This window comes from Macaca thibetana, chromosome 9 (assembly GCF_024542745.1).
Source record: "Macaca thibetana thibetana isolate TM-01 chromosome 9, ASM2454274v1, whole genome shotgun sequence".
Taxonomy (NCBI): domain Eukaryota; kingdom Metazoa; phylum Chordata; class Mammalia; order Primates; family Cercopithecidae; genus Macaca; species Macaca thibetana.
The window spans coordinates 44,626,098-44,650,905 of NC_065586.1; the positions used below are offsets into that span (position 1 = coordinate 44,626,098).

The 24,808-nt window shown below is 48.6% G+C and overlaps 1 protein-coding gene across 5 annotated transcripts in view; it reads left to right on the top strand.

The window, feature by feature from the left end:
• Positions 1-24,808, top strand: part of ARHGAP22 (Rho GTPase activating protein 22) — a 181,483-nt gene that overhangs the window by 141,773 nt on the left and 14,902 nt on the right. For 3 of the 5 annotated variants that reach the window (XM_050805127.1, XM_050805128.1, XM_050805131.1), the window contains one exon: positions 6,293-6,469. In XM_050805127.1, the coding sequence (XP_050661084.1) occupies positions 6,293-6,469 (177 nt within the window). The remainder of the gene's footprint in view (positions 1-6,292; positions 6,470-24,808) is intronic. The other 2 variants (XM_050805129.1, XM_050805130.1) reach the window with 1 other exon arrangement.

Below are 24,808 nucleotides of genomic sequence, written 5' to 3' on the forward strand. Positions count from 1 at the left end.
AAAACAAAAACTCCATCCAAAAGAAGACAAGAGAAAAAGGACAGATAGAAAACAGAAGCCAGACTTAAATCTAAGCTTCTCAATAATCACATTATAAATAAAGCTTATCAGATTGGATAAAAAGCAGGACCCAACTATATGCCTGATAAAAAATGCACTTAAAATGTAAAGACACAAATAAGTTAAAAGGATGGAAAAAGATAACATCATACTGACATTAATCAAAAGAAAACTGGATGGCTATATTATATCAAGGATTTCAGACCAGAGTAAAAAATATGACTAGGGATAAATAAGGTCATTTCATAATGATAAAGAGGTCAGTTCATCAAGAGGATGTAACATCCTAAATATTTATGCTCCTAATAACAGCTTCAAACTACCTGAAGCAAAAACTGATAGAAATACAAGGAGAAAATAGACAAATCTAAAATTATAATTGGAGATTTGAATAGCCTTCTCTCAATAATTGATAGAAGAAGTAGACAGAAAAATCAGTATGGATATTGAAGATTTGAACAAAACTTTCAGCTAGACCAAATTGACATTTATAGAACACTCCACCCAACCACAGCAGAATAATTTTTCTCAGTTCACACAGAACACTTAGCAAGATATACCATATTCTGGTACAATCCCCCCAAATTTGGAAACTAACACAATTCTAAATAACTCACAAATTAAAGAAGAAATCCAAAGGGAAACTAGAAGGTATTTTGAACTGAATTAAAATGAAAACACAACATATCAAAATCTGGGGGCTGCCTCTAACGTAGTAGTTCAGGGGACAATTATAGCACTGAACTCTGTAAGAAACTAGAAAAAGACCAAATTAAACCCAAGGTAAGCAGAAGAAAAAAAAATAAAGATCACAGTGGAAATCAATGAACTATGACCCAAGTCGGCAACCTGCAACCTGGCTGTTTGTTTTTGTAAATGAAGTTTACACAGCTACAGTCATGACCTTTCGTTCACATATTGTCTTTGGCTGCATTTGCACTATAGTGGCAGAGTAAAATAGTTGTGACAGAGACTGTATGGCCTAAAAACCTAAAATGTTTGCCATCTACTCCTTTAAAAACAAGTTTGCTAACCACAAAAACAACAAAGGCAATGAAGCAAAAGGCTGATTTTTTGAGATCAATAAAATTGGTAAGCTTCCAGCAAAGCTGATTGAAGGAGAAAAGGAAAAAGACAGAAATTACCAATGGTAATATCACTACAGCTTCTTCAGATAGTAAAAGGATAATAAAGGAACATTATGGACAACTTTATGCCAATTCATTCAATAACTTAGATGAAACTGACAAATTCTTTGAAAGACACAAACTAGTAAAGTTTACTCAAGAAGAAATAGATGTATATATTAAAGAAATTGTATTTGTTATTACAAACCTTTCCACAAAGTAAGCTCCAGGCCTAGAGGGCTGCAGTGGTGAATTATATCAAATATTTAAGGAAGAAATAATAGCAATTATCTACAAACTTCTAGGTTTGAAAATGAGGGAATATTTAATAGCTTATTCTGTGAGGCCACCAAAACCAGACCAAGACATTGTAAGTAAAGGAAACTGCAGGTCAATATCCCTCATGAAAATACATAAAATACTTCTAACAAAATTTTAGCAAATCAAAGCAACAATATATAAAAGGGATAATACATCATTACCAAGCGGGATTTCTCCCAGGAATGCAAGATTGGTTTAGCATTTGGAAATTTATTAGCGTAATTCATCAATTAACACACTAAAAAGTTATATTGTCATTACAATAGATGCAGAAAAGACATTTGACAAAATCTAACATCCATTCCCAATAAAAACGTGGCTCAGCAGCCAACCAATTTTCAACACAGGCACCAACAACATACACTGGGGAAAGGACACCCTCTTCAATAAGTGGTGCTGGAAAACTGGATATCCATATGCAGAAGGCTGAGACTAGACCCCATCTTTCATCATGTACAGAAATCAACTACAAATGTGTTAAAGGCTTACACATAAAACATGAAAGTATGAAACTACTGGAAGAAAACATAGAGGGAAAGACTCCAGGATGTTGGTCTAGTCAAAGACTTTATGACTAAGGCTCCTAAAGCACAGGCAACAAAAACAAAAATAGCTAAATGGGACTATATTAAACTAAAAAGCTTCTGCACAGCAAAGGAAACAATCGACAGAGTGAAGAGACAACCCGTTGAATGGGAGAAAAATATTTGCAAACTGTTCATCTGACAAGAAACGAATATCCAGAATATACAAGGAACTCAACTGGCAAAACAACCCATTAAAAAGTAGGCGAAGGATACTATAGACATTTCACAAAAGAAGACATACAAATGGTGAAGAGGTATATGAAAAAATGCAGAGAAATGCAAGACAAAACCACAATGAGATATCATCTTACCCCAGTTTGAATGCCTATTATAAAAACACAAAAAATAATAGACACTGGAGAGGATACTGAAAAAAGAAAACTCTTATACATTGTTGGTGGGAATGTGAATTAACACAGTCATTATGGAAAACAGTATGGAGATTTCTCAAAAAACCTAAAAGTAAAACCACCGTGTGATCCAGCAATTCTACTACTGGTATTTATCCAAAGGAAAGGAAATCAGTATATCAAAGGAATTAACCCATTTATGCTGGAGGTTGCAAATTTTTTTGGGAAAAATCAGACCTTGGCAGTGACCTTGAGCAGTAGGATATGCATAACTCCCACAAGCTTAGCATTCCAATAATGGAACACTAGGCATAAATAGGTTAATGTACCCCAATGTTCATTGCAGCACTATGCACAATAGCAAAGATATGGAATCAACCTACGTGTCCATCAGTGGATGAATGGATAAAGAAACTGTAGTATATATACACAATGTTATACTATTCGGCCATAGAAAAGGAATGAAATAATGTCATTTGCAGCAATGGATGGAACCAGCATATTAAGTGAAATAAGCTAGGCACAGAAAAACAAATATTGCATGTTCTCACTTATATGTAGGAGCTGAAAAGAAGTTTGTCTCATGGAGGCAGAGAGTAGAATGATGTTTACTAGAGCCTGAGAAGGGTCAAGTGGAGAGGGGGGATGAAGAGAGGTTGGTTAATGGGTACAAACATGGAGTTAAATAGAATAAATTCTAATGTTCCATAGCAGGGTAGAGTGACAATAGTTAACAACAATGTATTACATATTTCAAAATAACTAGAAGAGAGGACTTGAAATGTTCCCAACACATAGGAGTAATAAACACTTGAAGTGATGGACACCCCAGATTCCTAGAGTTGATTATTACACACTCTATGCATGTAAGAAAATATTACATGTATTCCATAAATATGTACAAATATTATGTACCAATAAAAACAAACCTCTCAGCAAATTAGAAATAGAACTTTTCAACCTGATTAAGGACATCTTCAAAAAGCCGACACAGATAGACTTAACAGTGAAAAGCCAAATGCTTTGGCCATAAGATACAGGAACAAGCAAGAATGTCTGCTCTCACCACTTCTATTCAATATGATATTTGAGGCTCTGGTCAGTGTCATTAGAAGAAGAAAGAAATGATTCCCAGTTGGAAAGGAAGAAGTAAAACTGTCTCTATTTGCAGATAGCACGATTGCACATGGAGGTTCATTGGTGTCCGTAGAGAAAGGATAGACTTTTCACCAAGTGGGGCTGGAACGTGCATATGCAGAAGAATGAACTTCAATTACACCTTCTGCCATATACAAAAAGTGACTCATAGACCTACATGTAAATCCTAAAGCTGTGAAACTTTTGAAAGAAAACCTAGAAGAAAACTTTTATGGCCTTAGGTGAAGTAAAGATTTCTTAGATACAATACCAGAAGCACACTCAATAAAAGAAAAAAATGATTAATTGGACTTTGCAAAATTAAAAACTTCTGCTCTTGAAAATACACTGTTAATGGAATGAAAAAAGAGACAGACATGGACTGGGAGAAATATTTGCAAAGCAAATATCTGGTAAAGACCTTATATCCAGAATATGTCAAGAACTCTCAGCACCAATAATGGAAAATAAATAACCTATTTTTAAAATGGGCAAAAGATTTGAACAGATATTTCACCGAAGACGACACACAGCAACTGAATACATAAAAGATGTCTAACATCATCAGTCATTTGGGAAATGCAAATTCAAACACCTGCACACCTACTCGGATGGCTAAAAGTAAAAAGACCGAGCATACCAAGTGTTGGTGTGGATGTGGGGGTCCCAGAACTGTCATACACAGCTGGCGGGAAAGTAAAATGGAGCAGTCCCTTTGTAAAACAGTGTGTGGCCATTTCCTTAACAGTTATGCATATATAAAAATATACACAAATACTTAAAAAGTTGGGCTGAGAGCGCCTTGGGGCAGGACCCAGGACAGGGCACAGCTGGGCATGAGGGTATCTGCCAGCCTCTGGGCAGGGCAGATCCAAGTTTTGTGAGGCCTGACGCTTGTATGACTTGGATGGCCCTCTGCAGGGAAAATAATTTTCAAATGAGTCAAGATTAGGTACAGAAGTGAATATTTAGGACAAACCAAGTGACCACAAATTCCTGGAGCTGTGGATCTCCAGGTTTCTTTTCTTTTTCTTTCTTTTTTTTTTCCAAGTCATCTTGAGATATTTTTCTAGAAATGCTCACATAGAAAAGCTTCCTGGTGGCATCTGGCTTCCCCTCCCCATCTCGCACACTCAGCCATTCCAGCCTTCGTAGCGCAAATGCTGTGCGGCACTGCTGTCCCCAAGGCAGAGCTGCTTCCAAGTGGCAACCTCGGTAGGTGGCAGTGCCCACACTCTTGTGAGTGACCACAGCAGCCAACCGAGCAGCCTCTGGGGTTGGGCTCCGCTGTCTCAGCCTCCAGCTCCCTTCCTACCCACCTCCACAGCTGTGCTGTCCAGCGGCTGTCTGAGCCCTGGCGAGCAGGGCTTGCCTGCGTAGTGAAGGGCTCCAGAGGGCATCGCAGAGCCCTGGCTGCTCCTCACCCTCCTGAGCATTGGGCCCCACGGCCTTTCCCCCTGCCTCCCCACAGGCCCACTGTGGTGCCCTCAGCCAGGACGCAGCCCCGCCCTCTGCCTCAGCCCTCAGAGCAGCCTACTTGGTTTCCCCAGTTCTTGGCGGAGAGATGGCGGGAGGGAACGTGGGATGGCTGAGAGCCCAGAGCCGGGACTTGAATCTCTGGCTGTGCCACTCATTTGCTGTGTGCATTCAACAGGTTACTTAATTCCTCTGTGCTTCAGTTTTCTCATCTGTAAAATGTGGTTGGAAATAGTACCTTCCTCACGGAGTCACTGTGGAGGTTAAAGAACCCCGGGAGGGCATGTATGTGGCAGCTGTGCTTGCCAGAAGGGTCACAGGCACTTACTAGCTGCTCAGTAAGCGCTGGTCCTATCTGCTCTCCATCCCTGGGTCACGGGCTCCAGCAAAGCATGGCTTGGGCCCACCCACCCCCTGGGAACACAGGTCTGTGGATCTCACACCCTACCAGCAGATAGTCCTGGGATGTCGCGGGTAGGGTGTATAAAGACAAACTCGTTCTTGAAAACCCTAAAATTACCTGTAAAGTTCAGTATAAATAGTTTTTTTATATTTCCCAAAGATCAATTCACTTACACATGAAAACTTGAAAACCAGAGGGGAAAGTCAGTTCCCAAGCAACTGTCTTGAGTTTTCCCATCCTTCTGCCTTTAGGTACCGATCCACTGTCTAGCCGTGAGATGGGTGTGGTGGAGTAATCTGGGGCGCTGTGCTGCATCCTGGTTTAACATCCAGCCTCTGTGACCTTCATATATACAGAGACTCTTGTCTTCATGGTGGGGAAGGGAGGCCCTAATCTCCGAGCCAAAGTTAAAAGCACATAGTGACGTTCAGCTGTGTTCTTAGAGTGGGCAAAATTGATTTGAAACAGAGCATAAAGTGAGGCCACCCTGGGGCACTGAAAGTCTCTGAGCTGGCCTAACATCTGCATGCTTTTTTTTTTTCTAATAGTGTCCTGGGGTGCTTTAAATTATTTCTATTTTGGCATGGGAAAATAACAAAGTGAGACTAAGGGAAAAAAGAGAAAATGGGAAAGGGCTCCAAATAAAGAGGTGTGAGGTGTGAAAGGGATGGACTATGAGATAAAAGCAAAGCTCAGCTGTTGCTGGAAGGACTTTGAGAGTATCCCACAGGGAGTAACGCTGACTAGTGCTGGGGATGGAGAGTGGGCTGCGGGCAGGGACCCGGCATTGCACAGGGACCCTGCATAAGCCTGTGTCTCCCTGTCTTCCAGGTGGTGCCGGGGAGCGGGAGAAGGTGCCGGCCAACCCCGAGGCGCTCCTGCTCATGGCCAGCTCCCAGCGTGACATGGAGGACTGGGTGCAGGCCATCCGCCGGGTCATCTGGGCCCCGCTGGGCGGAGGTACTGCCCATAGATCGCATGCCCACCCTCTAGAACCCTTGCCTCCAGGTAATCATGCCCCCTGCCTGTCCTGAGCCCCCAAAGACCCCGCTCACTGGGGACTTGCTGGCTGCATCCTGTGCTTCTCACAGCAAGCTGGCCCTTCCACTGCCAGCCCTCGGGAGTCACCCAACGACTGCCATGTACTCACTTCCTCCTTTATTGAAAACTGTGTATTAGACGTCTAAATGTACTGGATTCTATTCCAGTGGTGAGGAATTCATGAGGATAGGCCACACCTCCACCCTACCTCATCTCCATTCTCTGCAGGAGGGATGGTGGACAAGGACATGTGTCTCGTGGTGTCCAGGGGTGAGACATGCCACAAAGCCAGTGAAGCTCAGTGAGAGGACGGCGGGGGTGTGGCTAGGTGGAGTGGCCCAGCAGACTTAATACAGCGACGGGGAGCCAGGGGCATGCTGGGGGAGAGCATTCCGGCAGAGACATGGACATGTGCAAGCGCCCCAAGGTAGGGACGAGCTATGGGAACACGAGCCATGCCAGGAAGGCTGGGGCTCCGAGGTAGTGAAGACCAGGAGAGAGGGAGGGCCTGAGGTGAGAGTGGTCACCAGGGCCTTGGAGTCCTGGTGGGGATTTTTTATTTTGTTCTATATACAGTGGGATACCAGGAGGGCTCAGAACAGGAGACACACGGGACCTGGATTTATGAAAAGGGCCCCCTGGCCACCACATGAGGAGTGGACCATAGAGGGACAGGAGTGGACACAGCAGGCCAGGAGAGTCCATGGGATGGGCATGCAGCTGATGGTGCAAAGTGGCCAGCTGCAGGTGTATCCTGAAGGTGGAGCTGCCAGGTTTTGCCTATGGTCTGGACATGGGGTATGAGAGAAATGAAAGGTGACTCCCAGCCATGCAGTCGCTATCTCTAGGTTGGTGTCCATATGAAGTGGTTATGTAAAGACGTTTCATAATGGGATCACCATGGCATTGGGGCCAGAGCCACCAACTCCCTGCTGAATGTGGACACTGGGAGTCTGAAAGCTGGCCGGACTCTGACCACACAAGCTATGGACGTCCTCTTTCTCCCTGTGGTGTTTGATCAGCACACAGTCTGGGCAAGGACTCACTTTTTGGGGCCCTGGGCCAATCTCCAGATTTCACAAGCCCCGGCTGAGCCCCTTCCTTTGCTCCTCTGTTTGCCCACTATCCTCTCCCACCCCTGGCTATGGTCTGCCTGACCACCTTTCATTGAATCATAAATCCCTTACAAGGAAGAGTCAATATAATATTGAGAGGTAAAAGTTGTTCTCTCAGGCTTCATGAATGATATCACACTGTCAGCCTTGGTCCCCTTGATCCCTGAAGGTTGCAGCACATTTGACTTATGGCCCCAGATTAATGGCCTGGAAAGGCCTAAGCCCACCCAGGGATTTCTGCAGTGTCATAATGGCTTCCTTTGGTTCCAGGTTGCTGAAAGTGAACCAGTGGAACAGAATAGAGCCCAGAAGCAGAATCTTATATAGTTGGACTTTGATGTATGACAGGTGACACTTTTGAGCACCAGGGAAAGAACATTATCATTATCTTGGGGTAGAGAAAGATTTTTTAAATGAGTTACAAAAAACAAAAACAAACAAACAAAAAACACTAATCTATTATGAAATTGTTGATAAATTGTATTTTATAAAATGAAGAGCGTCTGTTTGTAAAAAGTAGATTAAGAAAATGAAAAGATGAACTATAGATTGGGTGAAGGTGTTTGCAACACATATGGTCATCAAATTACTCACTCCCCACACTCCTACAAATGAATGAGGCAAAAACAGACAAGGCAGCAGAAGCATGGGCAAGAGATTTGGACAGGCATTTCCTAAAAGAAGAAATCCTCATGACCAGTGAACACAGGCTCCTGCGCACAACCTCTTCAGTAATCAGGAAATGCAAATTAAATCGCAATGGGATACTTGTGTGCACCCACCAGAATGACTAAATGACTAAATGAAAAAGACGGTTTCAAGTGGTGAGGAGGATAGAAAGCTATAGAAACTTGCACATATTGCTAGGGAAATCAGCAGTGTCTGCTGAAGTTGATGCTGTGCACACCTGTGTCCCAGCAATTCCATATGAAGCATGTCCCACATAGAAATGTGTGCACAGGGAGGCCAGGAGACTTGGATACATGGGATGTGCATGGCAGCCTTACTGATGATAGCCTGACACTAACCCAAGTGCCCAGCAACAATACAATGGATGAATAACTATGACTCAGTCTTACAGTGGGAAACTCCACAACAATGAGAATGACTCTATTACAGTGCCACCTAAAAACATGCATGAATCTTAAAAACAATGTGGAACTAAACCCAAACAAACAAAAAACATAACATGTTGTATTATCTACCTATATAAAGCTGAAACACAGGGCACAAGTAAACTATGTTATTTATAGATAGATAGGTAACAGAATATAAAGAAAAGCAAAGAAATGAATGCCATGAAAGTTAGGATAGTAGGGAGGAGGGAAGAGGTTAAGATGGGATGGGAGAGGGGCATAGATATCTGAAATGTTCTCTAGCATGACTTGGGTAGTTACACAGGTGTTCCTTTTACAATGACATGTTTATCTGCACATTTATGCTTTAAGAGCTTTTCTAGATGTGTGCATATAAAAAATAAATGAAACAAAGGGAGAAACTTGGGGTCAAAGAGTGAGATGACTTGCCCAAGATGACACAGCCAGCTAGGGGGCAGAACTGAGAAGTGGAAGTGGATGTTCTGATCTCGTAGACTGTGCTTGGTCCTGGCCCAAATAGCCCATCCAAGAGCTGCACCAAGACCTGCACCCAGCAGGCCTGGCTCCCCAGCCACACGTCCATCTCCCTCTCTGCTTGCTCAGATTTGGGGACCTTTGGCAGAATCCCACATAGACCCTAGACTGACCCCTTCCCCAGGCCTGGCATTTATCTGCCTTCCCAAGCTGTGTGCTGAAAAACTCACAACCATTAAAATAGGAACTGCCATCAAAGGCGCTTATCTCCTTTTTCCCCGGGAGTACAGAGGAAATGCAGAAATCTCAGGAGTTAGCGATGCTAGGCGTGTCTGGGCATGCACGGTGCTGGCAGGTGGGCTCAGTCGGCCCCTGAAGGTTTTCTGGCAGAGCTGTTATTAGCCTGCATCCTCTGGGAAGGAGGCTTAGAGGATCCGTCCTTCTTTGGCTGTTTTGTGACAGAGCCCCTGAGCCCTTCCTGGGGTGCTTATTCTGGCACAGGCAGGCCACCTCTGACAGACAAGAGTGGGCAGCGTGCCCACTGCCGATGGCACAGCCCAGCCATCCCCTTGAGAACTGGGAGCAGGCCACTGGTCAGGGGAGCCTCACTGCTGGTGGCCTGCCCAGCCTACCAAGCTGTGGCCCCAGCTGGAGTGCCTCTCATTTGGGCATTCATTTGGTCATTCAGCCAATCTGCCATGGACTCGCAAATGTTCTAGGGGCTGAGGAGACAGCAGTGAGCTGGAGGGACAGGCACTGGCCTCATGGTGCTCACGTGCTAGTAGAGGAGGTAGGTGACCAGCTGAGCAGACATGTGGCAGGTTAGATGGTGGTGGGCACAGTGGGGACAGAAGAGGCAGGGAGGGGAACACAAGAGATAGGGTTAGGGTTTGGTGACTTTTGAGTAGAAGGAAAGAAAGGGTGGATGACAGCACAGGCAGAGGTGGGGGATCCATCCCAGAAGAACAGCAAGGAGGCCAGTGTGGCCAGAGCAGAGTGGGCAAAGGGGTGGAGAGAGACCAAAGAATGAATGACCTTGTCATCATGGTAGGGCTGTTAGCACCTCATCGCGTGGAACAGAGAAGTGGCAGAGCCTGGCCCATCTTCTACCAGGATCCTTCTGACTGTCATGTTGAGAAGAGACCAAAGCCAGTTAGGAGCTCCTTATACCAACAGTGCAGGTGAGAGGTGAGGGTGGCCTGGCCCAGTGGCGGTGGCGATAAGAAGTCATTGAATTATTGATTTATTTTGAAGGTAAAGCCAGTGGTATTCCCCTGCTAAGATGGATGAAAGGTATATGAGAATGAAGGAGAGAAGTTAAGGGTAATTCTGGGATGTTTTGATCTAAGCAATGGGAAGCTAACGGGTTAGCTATTAACTGAGATAGAAAGACTACAGGAACTGCAGCTATTTGAAAGGAAGATATGGGCCTAGTTTGAGATACCTATAAGATGCTCAAGTTCAGATGTCAAGTAGGCAGGTAAATATTTCAGCCTAGAAATCAGGAGAGAGGACTGGGCTAGAGAGAGAATTTAGGGGGCCATCAGCACATAGATGGGGTTTGAAGTCATGAGGCTGGATGAGACAGCACAGAGCGGGTGGAGGGACAATAGAGGAGGTGAGAAAGAGAGCAAGCCCCGAGAGGGAGGAGAGTCAGAAGCCACCGGGGTCCCTGAGCCAAGTGAAGGAACAAGGGCAGTGATCAGCTGCAGCAAGTGCTGCTGATAAATCAGCCAGAGGGTGAAAGCTGAGCAGTTGTTGGTGACTTGAGCAAAGGGGCTTTTGTGGAGTGCCTGATAATAGTGGGAATGAGAAAGGATGATAGGAGGGGAATTGGAGTGACAGCATAACCAACTCTTTCAAAAAGTTTGCAGGAAAGGGAAAGAGAAATGTGGACAGCAGCTGGAGGAGGAGGTGAGGTAAAGAGGAAGTTTGTTTATTTTTTTAAGCTGGAAGACAAAGCATCATTGCAAAACATTGATGGTGCAGGAGGGACAGAGAATTATTGCTGGAACACCAATATTTCTTATGGATATAGATAAAAAATCATCCATCAAATACTAACATGCCGAATCCAAAGAATTATACCCCATGACCAAATGAGATTTATCCTAAGAATGGAAGGGTGATTTAATCACCTGAAAATCAATTAATGTAATATATTAACAGAATAAAGGACAAGAACACATGACCATCTTAGTAGACTAGAAAAAGCATTTTATAAAATCCAGCACCCTTTAATGATTAAAATACTCCAGAAAACTAGGAATAGAAGGGAACTTCTATGATAAAGGGCATCTACAAAAAGCCCACTGATAGTATCATACTTAATCGAGGAAGACTGGGTACTTTTCCTCCAAGATCAGGAGCAAGACAAGGATTCTTGCCTTCACCACTTCTGTTCAGCATTGTCCTGGAGGTTCTAGCCAGGACTATTATGCAAGAAAATGAAATAAGATGAAGCTTGATTGAAAAGGAAGACATTAAAGTCATTAAAGTATCTCTGTTTGCAGAGGGCATGATCTTGTATACAGAAAGTACAAAAAAAGAAACTATTAGAATTAATTAAAAATTCAGCAAGGTTGAAGGATACAAGATTAGTATATACAAATCAATTGTATTTGTGTACAGTAGCCATGAGCAAACTGAGAATGAAATTAAGAAAATTTCATCTACAGGAGCATCCAAAAGAGTAAAATACTTAGGGATAAATTTAGCAAAAAAGTATAAAACTTATATTCTGAAAATAACAAAGCATTGTTGAAAGAAATTGAAAAAGATCTAAATAAGAAGAAAGACATCCCATGTTCAGGAATGAGATATGTGATATTGTTAAGAGGCCAATACTCCTCCAACTGATCTCTGAACTTCCATGCCCAGTTCAGGGAACACAGCCCCAGAAAGACGCATGGGGCAGTACCTCCTTGCCAGCTGTCTCCTTGCCAGCTCTCTCTGAGAGGAGAGAGAAGGGAGACAATAGTCACAGGGTCCCCAGGACTGCTTCAGCATCTGGTGGGTGCTTAAACAGGTGTGCCCCTTGCCTGGTTATCTGGAGAGAGTCGGCAAGCCCCCTTAAAGCTTGGAATTTATATGCATAGGAAGGGGCTTAGCCAAGTCCATTGCATTGAAGGGTGAGAGGAGGCAGAGTGAAGCTTTGGCAACAGGCTTGGGTCTAGGTGTGATCTGACTCTGCCACTTGCTTGCTGCATGACCTGGCACCTCTTATCCTTGCTGTACCTCTGTGTCCTTGTTTGCAAAATAGGAAGAATAATATGTTTTTTGCAGGATTGTCATAAGAATTAAGAGAGAAAATGGACATAAAGTGCTCAGCACTCTCTCAGTACCAAATAGTCCTCATTCATTCATCAAGCAGTTATTAATACCTGTCACATGCAGGCGGAGGACTCAGCAGGGAAGAAAGCAGTGTACAGTGTACAATTCCGTGGCATTAAGTGTATTCACCCTGTTGTACAACCATCACCACTATCCGTCTCCAGAACTTTTTCATCTCCCAAACTGAAACTCTGGCTTCCTCCCTCTAGCCCTGGGCAACCACCATTCTACTTTCTGTCTTTATAAATTTGACTGCTCTAAGTACCTTGTATAAGTAGAATCCTGTAGTATTTGTCTTTTTGTGACTGGCTTATTTCACTTTGCATAATGTTCTCAAGTTTCATCTATGTGGTAGCATGTATTGGAATTTCCCTCCTTTTTAAGCTCAAATAATATTCCATTGTATGGATATACCACATTTGTTTATCCATTCATCCATTGATAGACACTTGAGTTGCTTCTGTGTTTTGACTATTGTGACTAATGCTGCTGTGAATATGAGTGTGCAAATATCTCTTTGAGTCCCTGATTTCAATTATTTGGAGTATATACCCAGAAGTGGGATTGCTAGATCATATGGTAATTCTATTTTTAATTTTTTGAGGAGCCTCCAGACCATTTTCCACAGTGGCTGCCCCATTTTATATTCCCACTGGCAGTACACAAGGTTTCTAGTTCTTCCACATCCTCACCAGAACTTGCTTTCTGTTTTGTTTTTTTTTTTTTTTTAAATAGCCATTCTAACAGGTATGAAGTGGTATCTCATTATTCATAAGGTGTTGAAAGAGGTGAGAGAGTGAGCCAAGGGGACATCTAGTGGAAGCGTGCTAGACTGAGGCCACAGCTCGGGCAAAAGCAGAACATCTGACATGGTCTAGAACCAGCACATGGTCTAGAACTAGAGGCAGATGGGCTGGAGGGAGTGAGCAAGGCAGCCAGATGGCAGAAGGTAGAGGCTTCCTGGGCCCCTTTCAGTATTCTAGCTGTTTTATTTTATTTTATTTTATTTTTATTTTATGTTGTTTTGTTTTATTTTATTTTATTTTTGAGACGGAGTCTTGCTGTGTTGCCCAGGCTGGAGTGCAGTGGCACAATCTCAGCTCAGTGCAACCTCTGCCTCCTAGGTTCAAGCAATTCTCCTGCCTCAGCTCCCGAGTAGCTGGGATTACAGGTGCATACCACCATACCTGGCTAATTTTTGTATTTTGAGTAGAGCAGGGATTTCACCATGTTGGCCAGGCTGGTCTCGAACTCCTGACCTCAAATGATCCACCTACCTTGGCCTCCCAAAGTGCTGGGATTACAGGCATGAGCCACCACACCCAGTCGCTGTTACTCTTTTTTTTTTTTTTCTTTTTTTGAGGCTATCTGGGCTCATTGCAACCTCTGCCTCCCGAGTTCAAGTGATTCTCCTGCCTCAGCCTCCCGAGTAGCTAGGATTACAGGCACCCACCACCATCCCCGGTGAATTTTGTATTTTTAGTAGATACAGGGTTTCACCATCTTGGCCAGGCTGGTCTCAAACTCCTGATCTCGTGATCCACCCGCCTCGGCCTCCCAAAGTACTGGGATTACAGGTGTGAGCCACTGTGCCCGGCCTGGCTGCTGTTATTCTTAAGTGAAATGAGGAGGGAGCACTGGAGGGCTTTGAGCCAAGGAATGTCTTGATCTAATACATCATTTAATTTGCAATAATCCAGGCAAGAGAAGGGGGTGCTCTCCCTGTGGTCAGGGTAGTGAAAGTGATCAGGTTCCAAATCTATTTTGCAAGTAGGACAATAAGCTCTCCTGGCTATGGATGACAGGAAGGGTGCAGTGGAGGCTGACTGCAAGGTGTCTGGTTGGGCACCTGGAGGCTGGAGTTGTTATGAATTAAGAAGGGAAGACTTAGCACAGAGCTGGTTTGGGAGGCTATGGCAAGACCATAGCTCAGTTTGGACACGTTTAGGTTTGAGGTGTCTATGAGTCATTAAACCAGTGGAGATGCTGAGCAGGCAGTTGGATTAAGAAGTCTGGGGGCTGGGACTGGTGCTAACTAGCACTGTGGTAACTGTTCCACTATGGCCAGCAGGCACTGCCAAGCAAAGCCCTGAAGCTGTTGGTCCCAACCTTACCAGTGGCAGCGCAGAGGGCAGTCCTGGGGCAAGGAGCCCAGCTGGGAAAAGGTGTCCCTGCCCAGAGTGACTTCTTGGTGCTGGGGCAGGGCATGGGGGCCGGAGATAGGCAGTAGGCCTGTGGTCGTCATCGGAGCTGCACTGCCCTGGCCTGGCTGTGTGGGAATCTCACAGACCTCTGGAGGCTTTTCTCAGACCCCCAGGAGTCAACTCTCCTGCCCTTGGGTTCCTCTGGAATCATGGGTGAAAGAAAGAAGGGAGAAATACAGCTCCCTGAAGCCCTAGGGCAGGACACGTGACATGAAAAAAAATCCAAACTTGGGACAACCTGGTGGGACACAATGCAACCTTGTTAGCTGGTGGTGGTCATCATTTGATGGAATGACATCTCTAAAAGGAAGCCCTGGAGGGAGACATAATCAGATTCAGAGTGAAAGGTGATTACCCCCAGGCCAGGCTGCCAGTGGTGGAGCCTAAGGTCCTAGTGGACCATTTCTCCCCAGCACTGCTTGCTCTATATCCCAGCCCTAATGGGAGATTCAAGAAGACAGTCTTATTTCTAGTTCCTGTGAATGTCAACCCGCCTGGCCAGTGGGCCTGGGCTTTCCCAGGCAACCCTTCCAAAAGGGGAGAGAAAGGACTTGCAGACCTGGGCTAGGCCTCAGGTCATAAGCCAGCAGAAGGGGTACTTGAGACTAGTTCTGGTGCTCTCTGTCCATTCTAGTGGGCCCTGAGGGTCCATGTACTCAAGTGGAGAAGATGTCCCTATGGGCCTTGGATCCTGTCCAGGCTCATAGAGGGCAGACCTGGCCTCTTCTGGGTATAGGGTGTGTTCAGAGCACACTTGGGCCTCCTTCCCCTGCAGCCCTCAAGTCTTCTCCCCTGCCAGAGCCCCAGGAGCCTGAGAACTTGGATCCCCAAGGCAGAGGAAATGACCTCCAGCCACAGCACCCACCCCCTTGCTTGCCCCCAACTGATGGGACAACCACAGAGCTATTTACCAGAAAAAAGGCCAGAGCAGCTGCCTTATCTAGGGAGAGCCTGGCAAACTAGTTGGGGTGATTTACAGGGGGCTGTCACCACTGCTTCCTGCAAAGGTCAGGACACTAACGTTCAACACCCTTTTAACCACCTTGCTGGTTCATTAAGCCCTTCCTTCTCAGCAGCTCTGATGAGAAATGCCCATCAGCTTGGCCAGTTTGGTTTCAGTCTGGTTTCAACAGACCTCAGATCACGGAACCAGAAAAGAGTTTGTCCCAATTATTGCTAAGATGGGGATGTACACCTGGGGACCCCAGCATTTTCTGTACTGGGCTCTGCGTCCCTGCTGAGCCTGACAATAGCCCTATGAAATCAGTCCCATTATATCCCACTTTTGGTGAGGAGACAGAATCAAGGAGGCTCCAGCATTTTGTCCAGACCACAAATAAGTGGGAAGCTGGCATTTCGACCTAGGTCTGCTGGAGTGCAGAGCCGGGGTGCTGGCTGCCTGTTTTAGAGAGCAGGATGCCAGGAGGCCTCAGGGTGCCCTAGGGTTGGGATCTTTGTCTCTCAACTTGTTCCAAGTGGCCCTGGAGGACTTCAGCCCACACACCCTGAGAGAAGAGGAAGGGAGCTCAAACTGGCTATAGGTTGCCCTTGCCAGGAGTTTGGTACAATCTGGAGGCAGCAGAGACTCAGAGGTTCAGCAACTTACCCAACAACACACAGTGGGACTGGGGGCAGCACAGCCCACCTCCAGGGTAAGCTCATCGCTGGATGCTGTTGCCAGGTAGGCCCCAGTGCATTCTACCCACTAGATCTGAGATGTCTTGATGGGGGAGGGGGACATAATTAAGACTGAGGGAAGAGGCAGTCCCTGAGGTCCTGGATCCCAGCCCTAGCCAGGGAACTGTTGTGCACACAGCTCAGAGACAAAGGCCATCCAAAGTGAAGAGGCCAACTGTTACTGGGTTGCTTGTGTGAGAGGATAGACTCAGGTTGTCAGCTTCCCAGCCCTGCCCCGAGAAGGCAGTCTCATGACTATCTCTGCACACCCATCCCCAACAGGCGCCACCGCTAAAAACCACCCCTGAGGTGAGGTGGGCATTGGCAGGGCCAGGGCTTCACCTGGAGCCTTCTAATGGGTGGCGCCTGCAGGCCTCTAGCCATGGGGGGCTCCTGGGTAGGGGTGGAGGGCACTCTGCAGACACTGGCCAGTCTGACTGTGAACACACAGGTGAGGAAACCATGGCTCAGAGCAGAGGAAGCATGTCAGCACCACAGCCTGCCTGCCCACCTGAGAGAGGCCCGCCAGTCCCTGGTTGGTGGGAGCTTCTGCTGAGCCCTTGGCCCCTGCTCTTTAACATGGACGTGGCTGCACAGAGCTGGCAGGTCCCTGGGCTATGGGAATGCCAGGCTCTGTTGGTAGGTGGAGGGCAGACATTCGTTGGCTTGTGACACCCTGCACCAACCTGCCCTGGCACCCTCATGTTCACCTGAGCTCTGGGGAGGAAGAAGACAACTCCGCAGCCTCACTCCCACGGCTTTGAGGGCCTTAGCCCCCATACTGAGTGTCAGGGCCAGGACTAGGGATCCTCACTGGCCTGGGGCACAAAATGTAAGGGGGCGCCAAAAAACTCAGTAATCAAGATATTTTATTGTAATCTTTTAAAAAATGAACACTAATATAAAAATATCCTTATATTAGGTCCCCATTGCAGCTCTAACAAACTGCCAGAAATGTGGCAGCATAAAACAACACAACGTGATTCTCTTGTAGTTCTGTAGGTCAGAAGTCATAACCAGTCTTCTAAGGCTAAAATCCAGATGTCAGCGGGGCTGGTTTCTTGTAGGACACAGGGAGAAGCAGTTCCTTGTGTCTTTAACCTTCCAGGGGCTACGGCAAGGCCTTGGCTGTGGCTTCAGCACGCAGTCTCTGCCTCTGTCCTGCCCCCACCACCTCGTCTGTGGTCAAACTTCCTTCTGCCTTCCTCGTCAAAGAACCCCCATGATTGCACCTGGCCCCTCAGATAACCCAGGTTAACCTCTCCTGCTCTCATCACATCTACAAAGTCTCCTGTACTGTGTAAGATAACACAGTCATAGGTTCCAGGGATCAGGACATCTTGTGGGGAAGGGCATTATTCAGCCAACCACATCTATGGTCAAATGGCAACATGTGAAATACAGGCAGGAGTGTGGTGGGATTGGGGTGGGAGGCACTCACCCTTAAGGCCTGCGCAAGTGCGTAGCTGCTCCTGTCTGTATTGAAAACTTTGATCTTTTGTTCATCAAAGATTTTTTGCCTAATATTTATTCTTAAAAATACTACAATAAAGTGTTTATCCTAGTTCCTGAAGTTTTGGGTGCCCCTTAAATTGTGCCCCTGTGGTGAGTGCCTGGCTTGTTTCACCCTAGGCCAGGCTCTGCCTAGAATGAGCAAGAGGCGTGACCCAGCTCTGCACATCCAGCTTGAAGAAGGGCCCCAACCTCTTCCAGCCCCAGGGCGGCAAATCCCTCCCTTAAGAATTCTGCCCTCCTACCCTTGGGACTCCCATCTCTGCTACTGGCGTTGCACTGCCCCTTGCCGTGCCTCTCTGTCCACCTGCCTTCCTGGTGAACCCATTCCAGCCCTCACCCTTTGAAGTATGGGGATTGTGGGCTGGTCTCAGAAACTTACCCCCAGAAGAACATGGGCTTTGCAGAAAGATCACGTAGGTGTTAATGAAGGTCCATCACCAGCTGTATGACCTTAGGCAAATCACACAACCTCTCTGATTCTCTGTAATATAGGGAAGCTAACATCCCTCAGACTGCTCAGGGGCATTCTGTATATCAAGTCCAAACCATTATCTCTGGCACTAGGGTGCCCAGGCAGGAAGAGGCCAGGAGGGCCTGGAGCCTGGACCCCCACTGTGAAGCCAGCACTCTCCTCCTTGCTGGGTGACCCAGACTCAGTTACCTAACCTCCCTGGACCTCCTTTGCCTCACCTGGAACACCTGCCTCCCAGGCGAAGGGCTGAGCGGGCGCTCGAAAGCCGGTCCTGGGCAAAGAGGGAAGGGATTCCTGCGGTGCCCGGGAACGTGGGGCATTAGGGGAAAGGGTGTGAAGTCTGACACCGGAGATCCCTCACGGGAGCCGACTTCGGGCGTGGCATCCCAGGCAACTCACAGATCCTGGGCCCTCCTTCGCCTCAGGGTCCGGGCCCGGGGCGGCGCTGGCCGGGGCGGGCGGGCGGCGGGCAAGACGCTACCTGCGCGCGTGCCGGGCATTCCAGCCGCCGCCGCGCCGCCGCGCCTGGGCGCGCCATGGGCCTGATGCCGGCCGCGCGGGCCTACTCCGGGTGCAGCGCCTGCCCACGGCCGCCCTGCCGCCTGCCCGCCTGCTGCGCGCCCGCCGCCCCAGGTAGGGGCGGGACGGGGTGCGGGCACCCCCGGGTCCGCCAGAGAAACGGCGTCTCCGGGCCAGAGAGGCGCTCGAAGCCGGGACCCGCACAGCGGGCGAGGGAGAGCGCCGCGCATGCGTCTCGCGGGGGTCGGCGGGGAGCCTGGGGGAGTTTGGGTGTCACCGCGGATCTGGTGTTGCGGGACGGTTCCCAGGGAGCGGGGGTCGTGAGTGTCTGAGGGAAGAGGCAGGGACCGAAGGCGTCCTCCAATCTGCTGCTGGGTGTGGGCGACCCGCTTGTAGAGATGAGGACTTAAGAGTCTGGGAAGGGCGCAGGGACTTGCAAAGGATCCCTCCCCAACCCCAACTATAGGGGGGTAACCCAGCGAGATCCGAGCCTCGGGCTCTGACCCCAAGCCTCCCTGGGCCACAGGAAGGGGTGTGGGACCGGCGCCCCCAGGATGAGGGTATCACTCCTGCCCTGAGGCGGACTACCCACGGCAGGACCCTTGCAGGTGATCTTAGCCTCTGCTGTGCTCCTGCAGGCCTGGACGGGTGGGTAGCAGGAGCGTTTTCAGCTTTGCCGGCTAGCTGGTGGAACTTACCGCTGACAGCCCTGAGGGCAATTCTGAAGCTCTCTAGTACTTAGCGCAGAGCCTGGAAGTGACAGAGTTGGCCGGCTAGTGAGTCCCTGCACTGACAAAGGGTGGGGTGGTTGCATGGAAGATGGCGGGTGTTGGGGTACAGGGGTCCTGAGAGCAGGAAGGCCTGGAGCCAAGAGAGAAACTGTGGAATTATCCAAAGTTTGGGAGTCTCTAGAGAGAATTTTAGAATTACTTTCCTCATTGTGCCTCTTCCCAGACTGTGGCATTGCCTGCTCCTCTAAGAGTGAAAAGCAGGCATATGACTGAAGCAGACCTGCTGCACAGCTCCACTCTGCTCCGGGATCAGCTCCAAGAGGGAATCCCAGGTCTCCCTTCCCTGATGCGGCCTTGGGGGTGGGACTCAGGGGCAGGCAGAACCTGTCCAGGAATTGACCCTGCAAGGTTCGGAGAAAGCCGCATTTCAAAGCACCTGCTCCCAGGTGCCTCGTGTGGTCGATCTCCCGTGGACGCTCACACCCCAGGAGGTGGCCAAGCCCAGCTCAGAGAGGCTGAGGACAGTGCCCAGGGTCATAGAGGACGAGGACTGGAACCAGAGGACGAGGATTCGAGCCAGCGGACTGCTCTGCCTGGGCTTCCTCTCCTGTGTGGGATTCCCGGAGAGGGAAGTGAGGGATGGCTTTGCCAGGGAAATGCTGGCGGGGGAGGCCTGGCAGCAAGTTCATCAAGAGGAGAGGCAGCCTCTGCCAGTTTCCCCTGCGGTGGCTGAGCCAGTGCTCTGTGAAGAGCATGGGCTGGGACCTCGAGGAACCCACAGGATGGCTGGGTTTCCAGGGAGCTGACAAACCTACTGGAACTAGTTCTTGGCAAGGCTCCCCTCCAAGGGTGCCAGGAGGGCTGAGGGAGTTCAGCCAGGCGGGGGCAGGCCCTGCCAGGCTCCTGAGAGACCCTGATGAGGGGAGGGATTGGCGGGGCCCCTAATGAGGGAGGCTGAGCCCAGAAGCCCCAGCACAAGGTGCCTCCCACAGGAGGGCCGTGGGGAAGGAAGCCTCTTGGGAGGCTGAGCTGGAATGAGACCTTCTCACGGCTCCTGGCAGCTCCCCTCCGAGGGTTCCAGTGGCCAGCTGGGAATGTGGAGCCAGTCTGAGGCCTGGTGGTACCTGAGGGCTGGGCCTCAGAGAAGTCTGGCCCTCATAGTACCCCCTAAAGATAGGTGTGATCGTCCCAATTTATAGATTTCATTGATGGAGAGACTGAGCCCCAGGAAAGGGAGGCAACACCTCTCCTCAGTGGGTTAGCCAGGACGTGTACCAGATCAGTGCTGGTGTAGACCCAGAATCTTTGTCTCTGTGACCTTTGGCCTTGAACATCACCTACTTGCCTGTGTCCCCACCCCAGCCCCACCATGCCAGGGCAGGGTGCTGCCAACCATGCTCCCTCGCCCCTGCCCTCCGACCCCCATGGTCCTCCGTCATGTGCCCTGCAACCCCACCCGCCTACCTGGCTACCTCCTGCTCATCTTTAGATGTTGGTTTCAGCATCACCTCCTCCCTGAACTTCTCTCTAGAAGTGCCCAGGACCCTGTTGATGTCCCTTCCCTGACTCTTCCAGCCTTGTTCTGGGAAAGTGGTCAGGAAGGTGCCATGGGGGAGCAGAGGGGTAGTGGTTGTGCTGGGGCTGGGAGCTGCCTGGACGTGCGGGCACTGTGCAAACGGTGGGCTGGCCCAGGCTCTGCACCCCTAGGGGCTGGTGGAGGGAGTGGGGCAGGGCCTTGCCTGCCTGCCAAGTTTAGGCTTTATCCTGAGGATGGTGTGTGGGGGGGAACAGGCAGCAGGGGAGGCCCCAGGGAGATTTATAATGTTTACAGCCTTCCGGGCAGCGCTCTAATTCCTAGAGTGGGGCCAGGCACAAAGTACAGGGGTTATGGAAAGGTGGATGGACAGACAGACGGCAGGAGTTTTAGGGGTAGGAGATAGGACAGCAGGCAGGGCTGGAGCCAAGAGATGGCTAGGTGGAATTATCCATGCTCCCTGGGCCTCCAGAGAGAATTTTGGAATTTTTTCCCTGTGTGTCTCTTCCTTGACTGTGGCCTTCAGTCAGCTGTGAGCTGAGGGTGGGGCTGAACGCTGTGAGTTGGGATGGGTGGTGGCCCTGGAGAGCTCAGTCCCCGCCTTCACTGGCTCTCCTTGGCCTCTGCTGCAAGCCCAGCATGTGGCTGTGGGCAGTCCAGCAACCCAGCAGAGGGGAGTGTCCTCAAGCTGTCTGGAGTAGTGGCAGTCAGGGCTGTGACAGGGGAGGGAAAGCTGAAGGGAGGATTTGGGGCAGCTCACGTAGGAGGGACTTGTGAGCTTTCTTCCAAGGACTAGTAAGAAATTTGCCCAGACCAAAGAGGAAAGCGCTACCCAGGAAGAAGGCCCTAGCCACTCACAGGGCCATGAAGGCAGGCGGATTCATGCCACTCAAGCAGTGGGCAGAGCTGGAGGAAAGGCAACACATGTGTGCTTGTGGAGGGAGGCAGGAGGCTGGTGGCAGGCACCAGGGGCACTGCCAGGTCAGCCCCTCCCCTCATGGGACCCTCTGCCCATGGGCACTTCCTCCTGGATGCCCACTGCCTGCTCATTTGAGGTCCTAGCAGAGGCCTCTGGTCCCGAGAGGTGGAGCTTCCCATTGCTACCTTTCCTACTTATCCTGGCCCCAATGTCCTTGGGGGAAGTCTGTGCCCCAGAGGTCAAAGCAGAAGAGCTGAACGAATATCTGGCAGGACCACATGAGCAGAGCATGGACTAGGTTGGAAGTGAGAGGGGACAGTGGGGACTGCGGAGACATGGCAAGTGTGTGTCCTGTCAAAAGGGCACAGATACCACTGAGCTCTGCAATTGTTGCTTTTTTTGGAACTCAGGTCTGGTGTCACCACATCTGAATTTTTTAAGAGAAGCTGGGAATCCAGATTTATATGTGAAATCTCTTGATTGTAAATAACTAATTTAAAAATGTTTCAAACATCATATGAGCTAAACAGGCACATCTGTGGACCGGTGTGGCTCATTGTTAGGCATCAGATGTTGAGCCCTGACTGAGGTGAGAGAGAGCAGGAGCTCAGTGTCCCTGGACCAGCCCAGGCCACTCTTGAGGTGGTGGAAAGTCCAGGACAGTGTCAGTGGTGGGCCTTGGAGCCTCCTCAGACTGGCTTCTCAGAGCTGCCCCAGGCAGCTAGCAGGCCAAGCTTGCAGCAGGATCACTCGCTGTGCTCAAGGCTGATGAATGGCCCCTTGGGCCCCATTTCTGGGCAGGGGCGCCTGGTCTTGCCCACCGGATCCCAGGCGGGAGCAGCTTTCCCTTCGTGTTAGTATTGCAACCTCTGCCTGTTTTCGCATGACCCGCGTTTTCAGGAACTGCTGGTGCTGGGTTGGGGGCATCGCATAGGTATCTCCACACCAACGTGGGTGCCAAGCAACCATGTGGCCAAGTACATTCTCTATACCTGGAGCCAGACTGCCTGGGTTGGACCCTTGTGCCTGTCATGCATGCTGAGTAAACTTGGGCACATTCTTAAGACCCCATGCCTATCAGTTCAAACATCCTGCAAACCTAACAGGCAAAAGTCAAGATGATGATGATGGTTACAGTGATAGTGACAGTCCCTAGTCCCTAAGTTATCAAGATGGGTAGGATTAAATGTGCTGATGTTTGTAAAATGCTCAGAACAGCACCTGGCACCACAGCACTGTGTGTAGCTACTTCAGTACTCTCCTCACACTCACATGCCCCCACCATGTGTGCATGCCCATGCACACACACCCCACATGCACACATACGCACACACACGCACACACATTTACAAGCCCACATCCAGCACATGTGCACACATATGCACACACAAGCCCACCCTACATGCACACATGTGCACACACACTTCTCCCTAAAGCATTGCTGGCATCCAGCAGGTGCAGCCCACATGGGCATGTGTTCTCAAAGGAAGAGTCTTCACCTTTCAGGTTTTATACACTTTGTTTTTGGGTGAAGCAGGTTGAGGAGGAGCATTTACTGTGTCCTGCTCTGTGCCAGGCACTGTACCAGGGACCGATGTATCTTATTCCAAAATAGCCACTTAGTGGGGAGCTAAGTAAGACAAATAGAGCCCCACTTTTAGCTGGCTCAGTGCCCAGGTCTCTGAGAAGTCCCAAGCCTGGAGTTTTGGCATCTTGCCCCTGGAACACCCCACAAGCCACCCTGCAGGGAAGGTCTCTGCACAGTGGGTGTGAATAATGTCAGGCACTCCAAAGAGTCAGGCACTCACCTTGTAAAGCTTAGGGGCTGGCAGAAGTCTGTTTCTCCTGTTACTGTGCCGTGGTGTAGACAGCTTTATGGATCTCAACTCCTTCCCGTCTTTGCCTGGGCTGCCAGGAACCTCTATGCCTAGTGATGTATTTAGTTTTCATAGATTTTCTCAGAAGTTCCTCTGCCTCCTTCCTCTCTCCCTCTATTCCTCATTTGGTGTCTTGTCATGTATTGTTTTAGATCATTCTGTCTCTGATTTCTTTTCGCTAATGTTATTTAAGAGTAGCATGTAGAAAAGTATACAAGTCGTAAGTGTAGAGTTCAGTGAATTTTCTCAAGAGGAACATAACTGGGTAAGCAGTGCCAGGGGAGAGTCACAGCATTACCAGATCCCCAGAAGCCTTTGAATCCCTTCCAGTCACAGACCTACCAAGGTAACCATGTCCCGGCCTAACAGCACAGATGGGTTTGGCCTAGCTTTAACTTTACATAAATGGAGTCATGCAGTGTGCACTCTGGGGTTTAGGCTTCTTTTGTTTCTGATGATGTTTTTGTTTTCTAATTTTTAAAAAATTTCATAAAATACACCTAGCATAAAATTTCCTGTCTTCATCATTTTTAAAGCACACAGTTCAGCAGCATTACATTCATTCGAATTATCTTGCAACCATCAGCACATCCATCTCCAGAACGCTTTCCATCTTGCAAAGCTGAGACTCTGTGCCCGTTCAATTCTAACTTGACATCTCCCCTGTCCCCAGCCCCTTGCAGCTGCCATTCTACTTTCTGTCTCTGTGAATTTGACTACTCCAGGTTCTTCATATAAGAGGAATCACACAGTATTTGTCCTTTTGTGAATGCTTTACTTCACATAATGTTCTCCAGGTTCACCCATGTTGTAGCAAGTGTCTGAATTTCCCTCCTTTT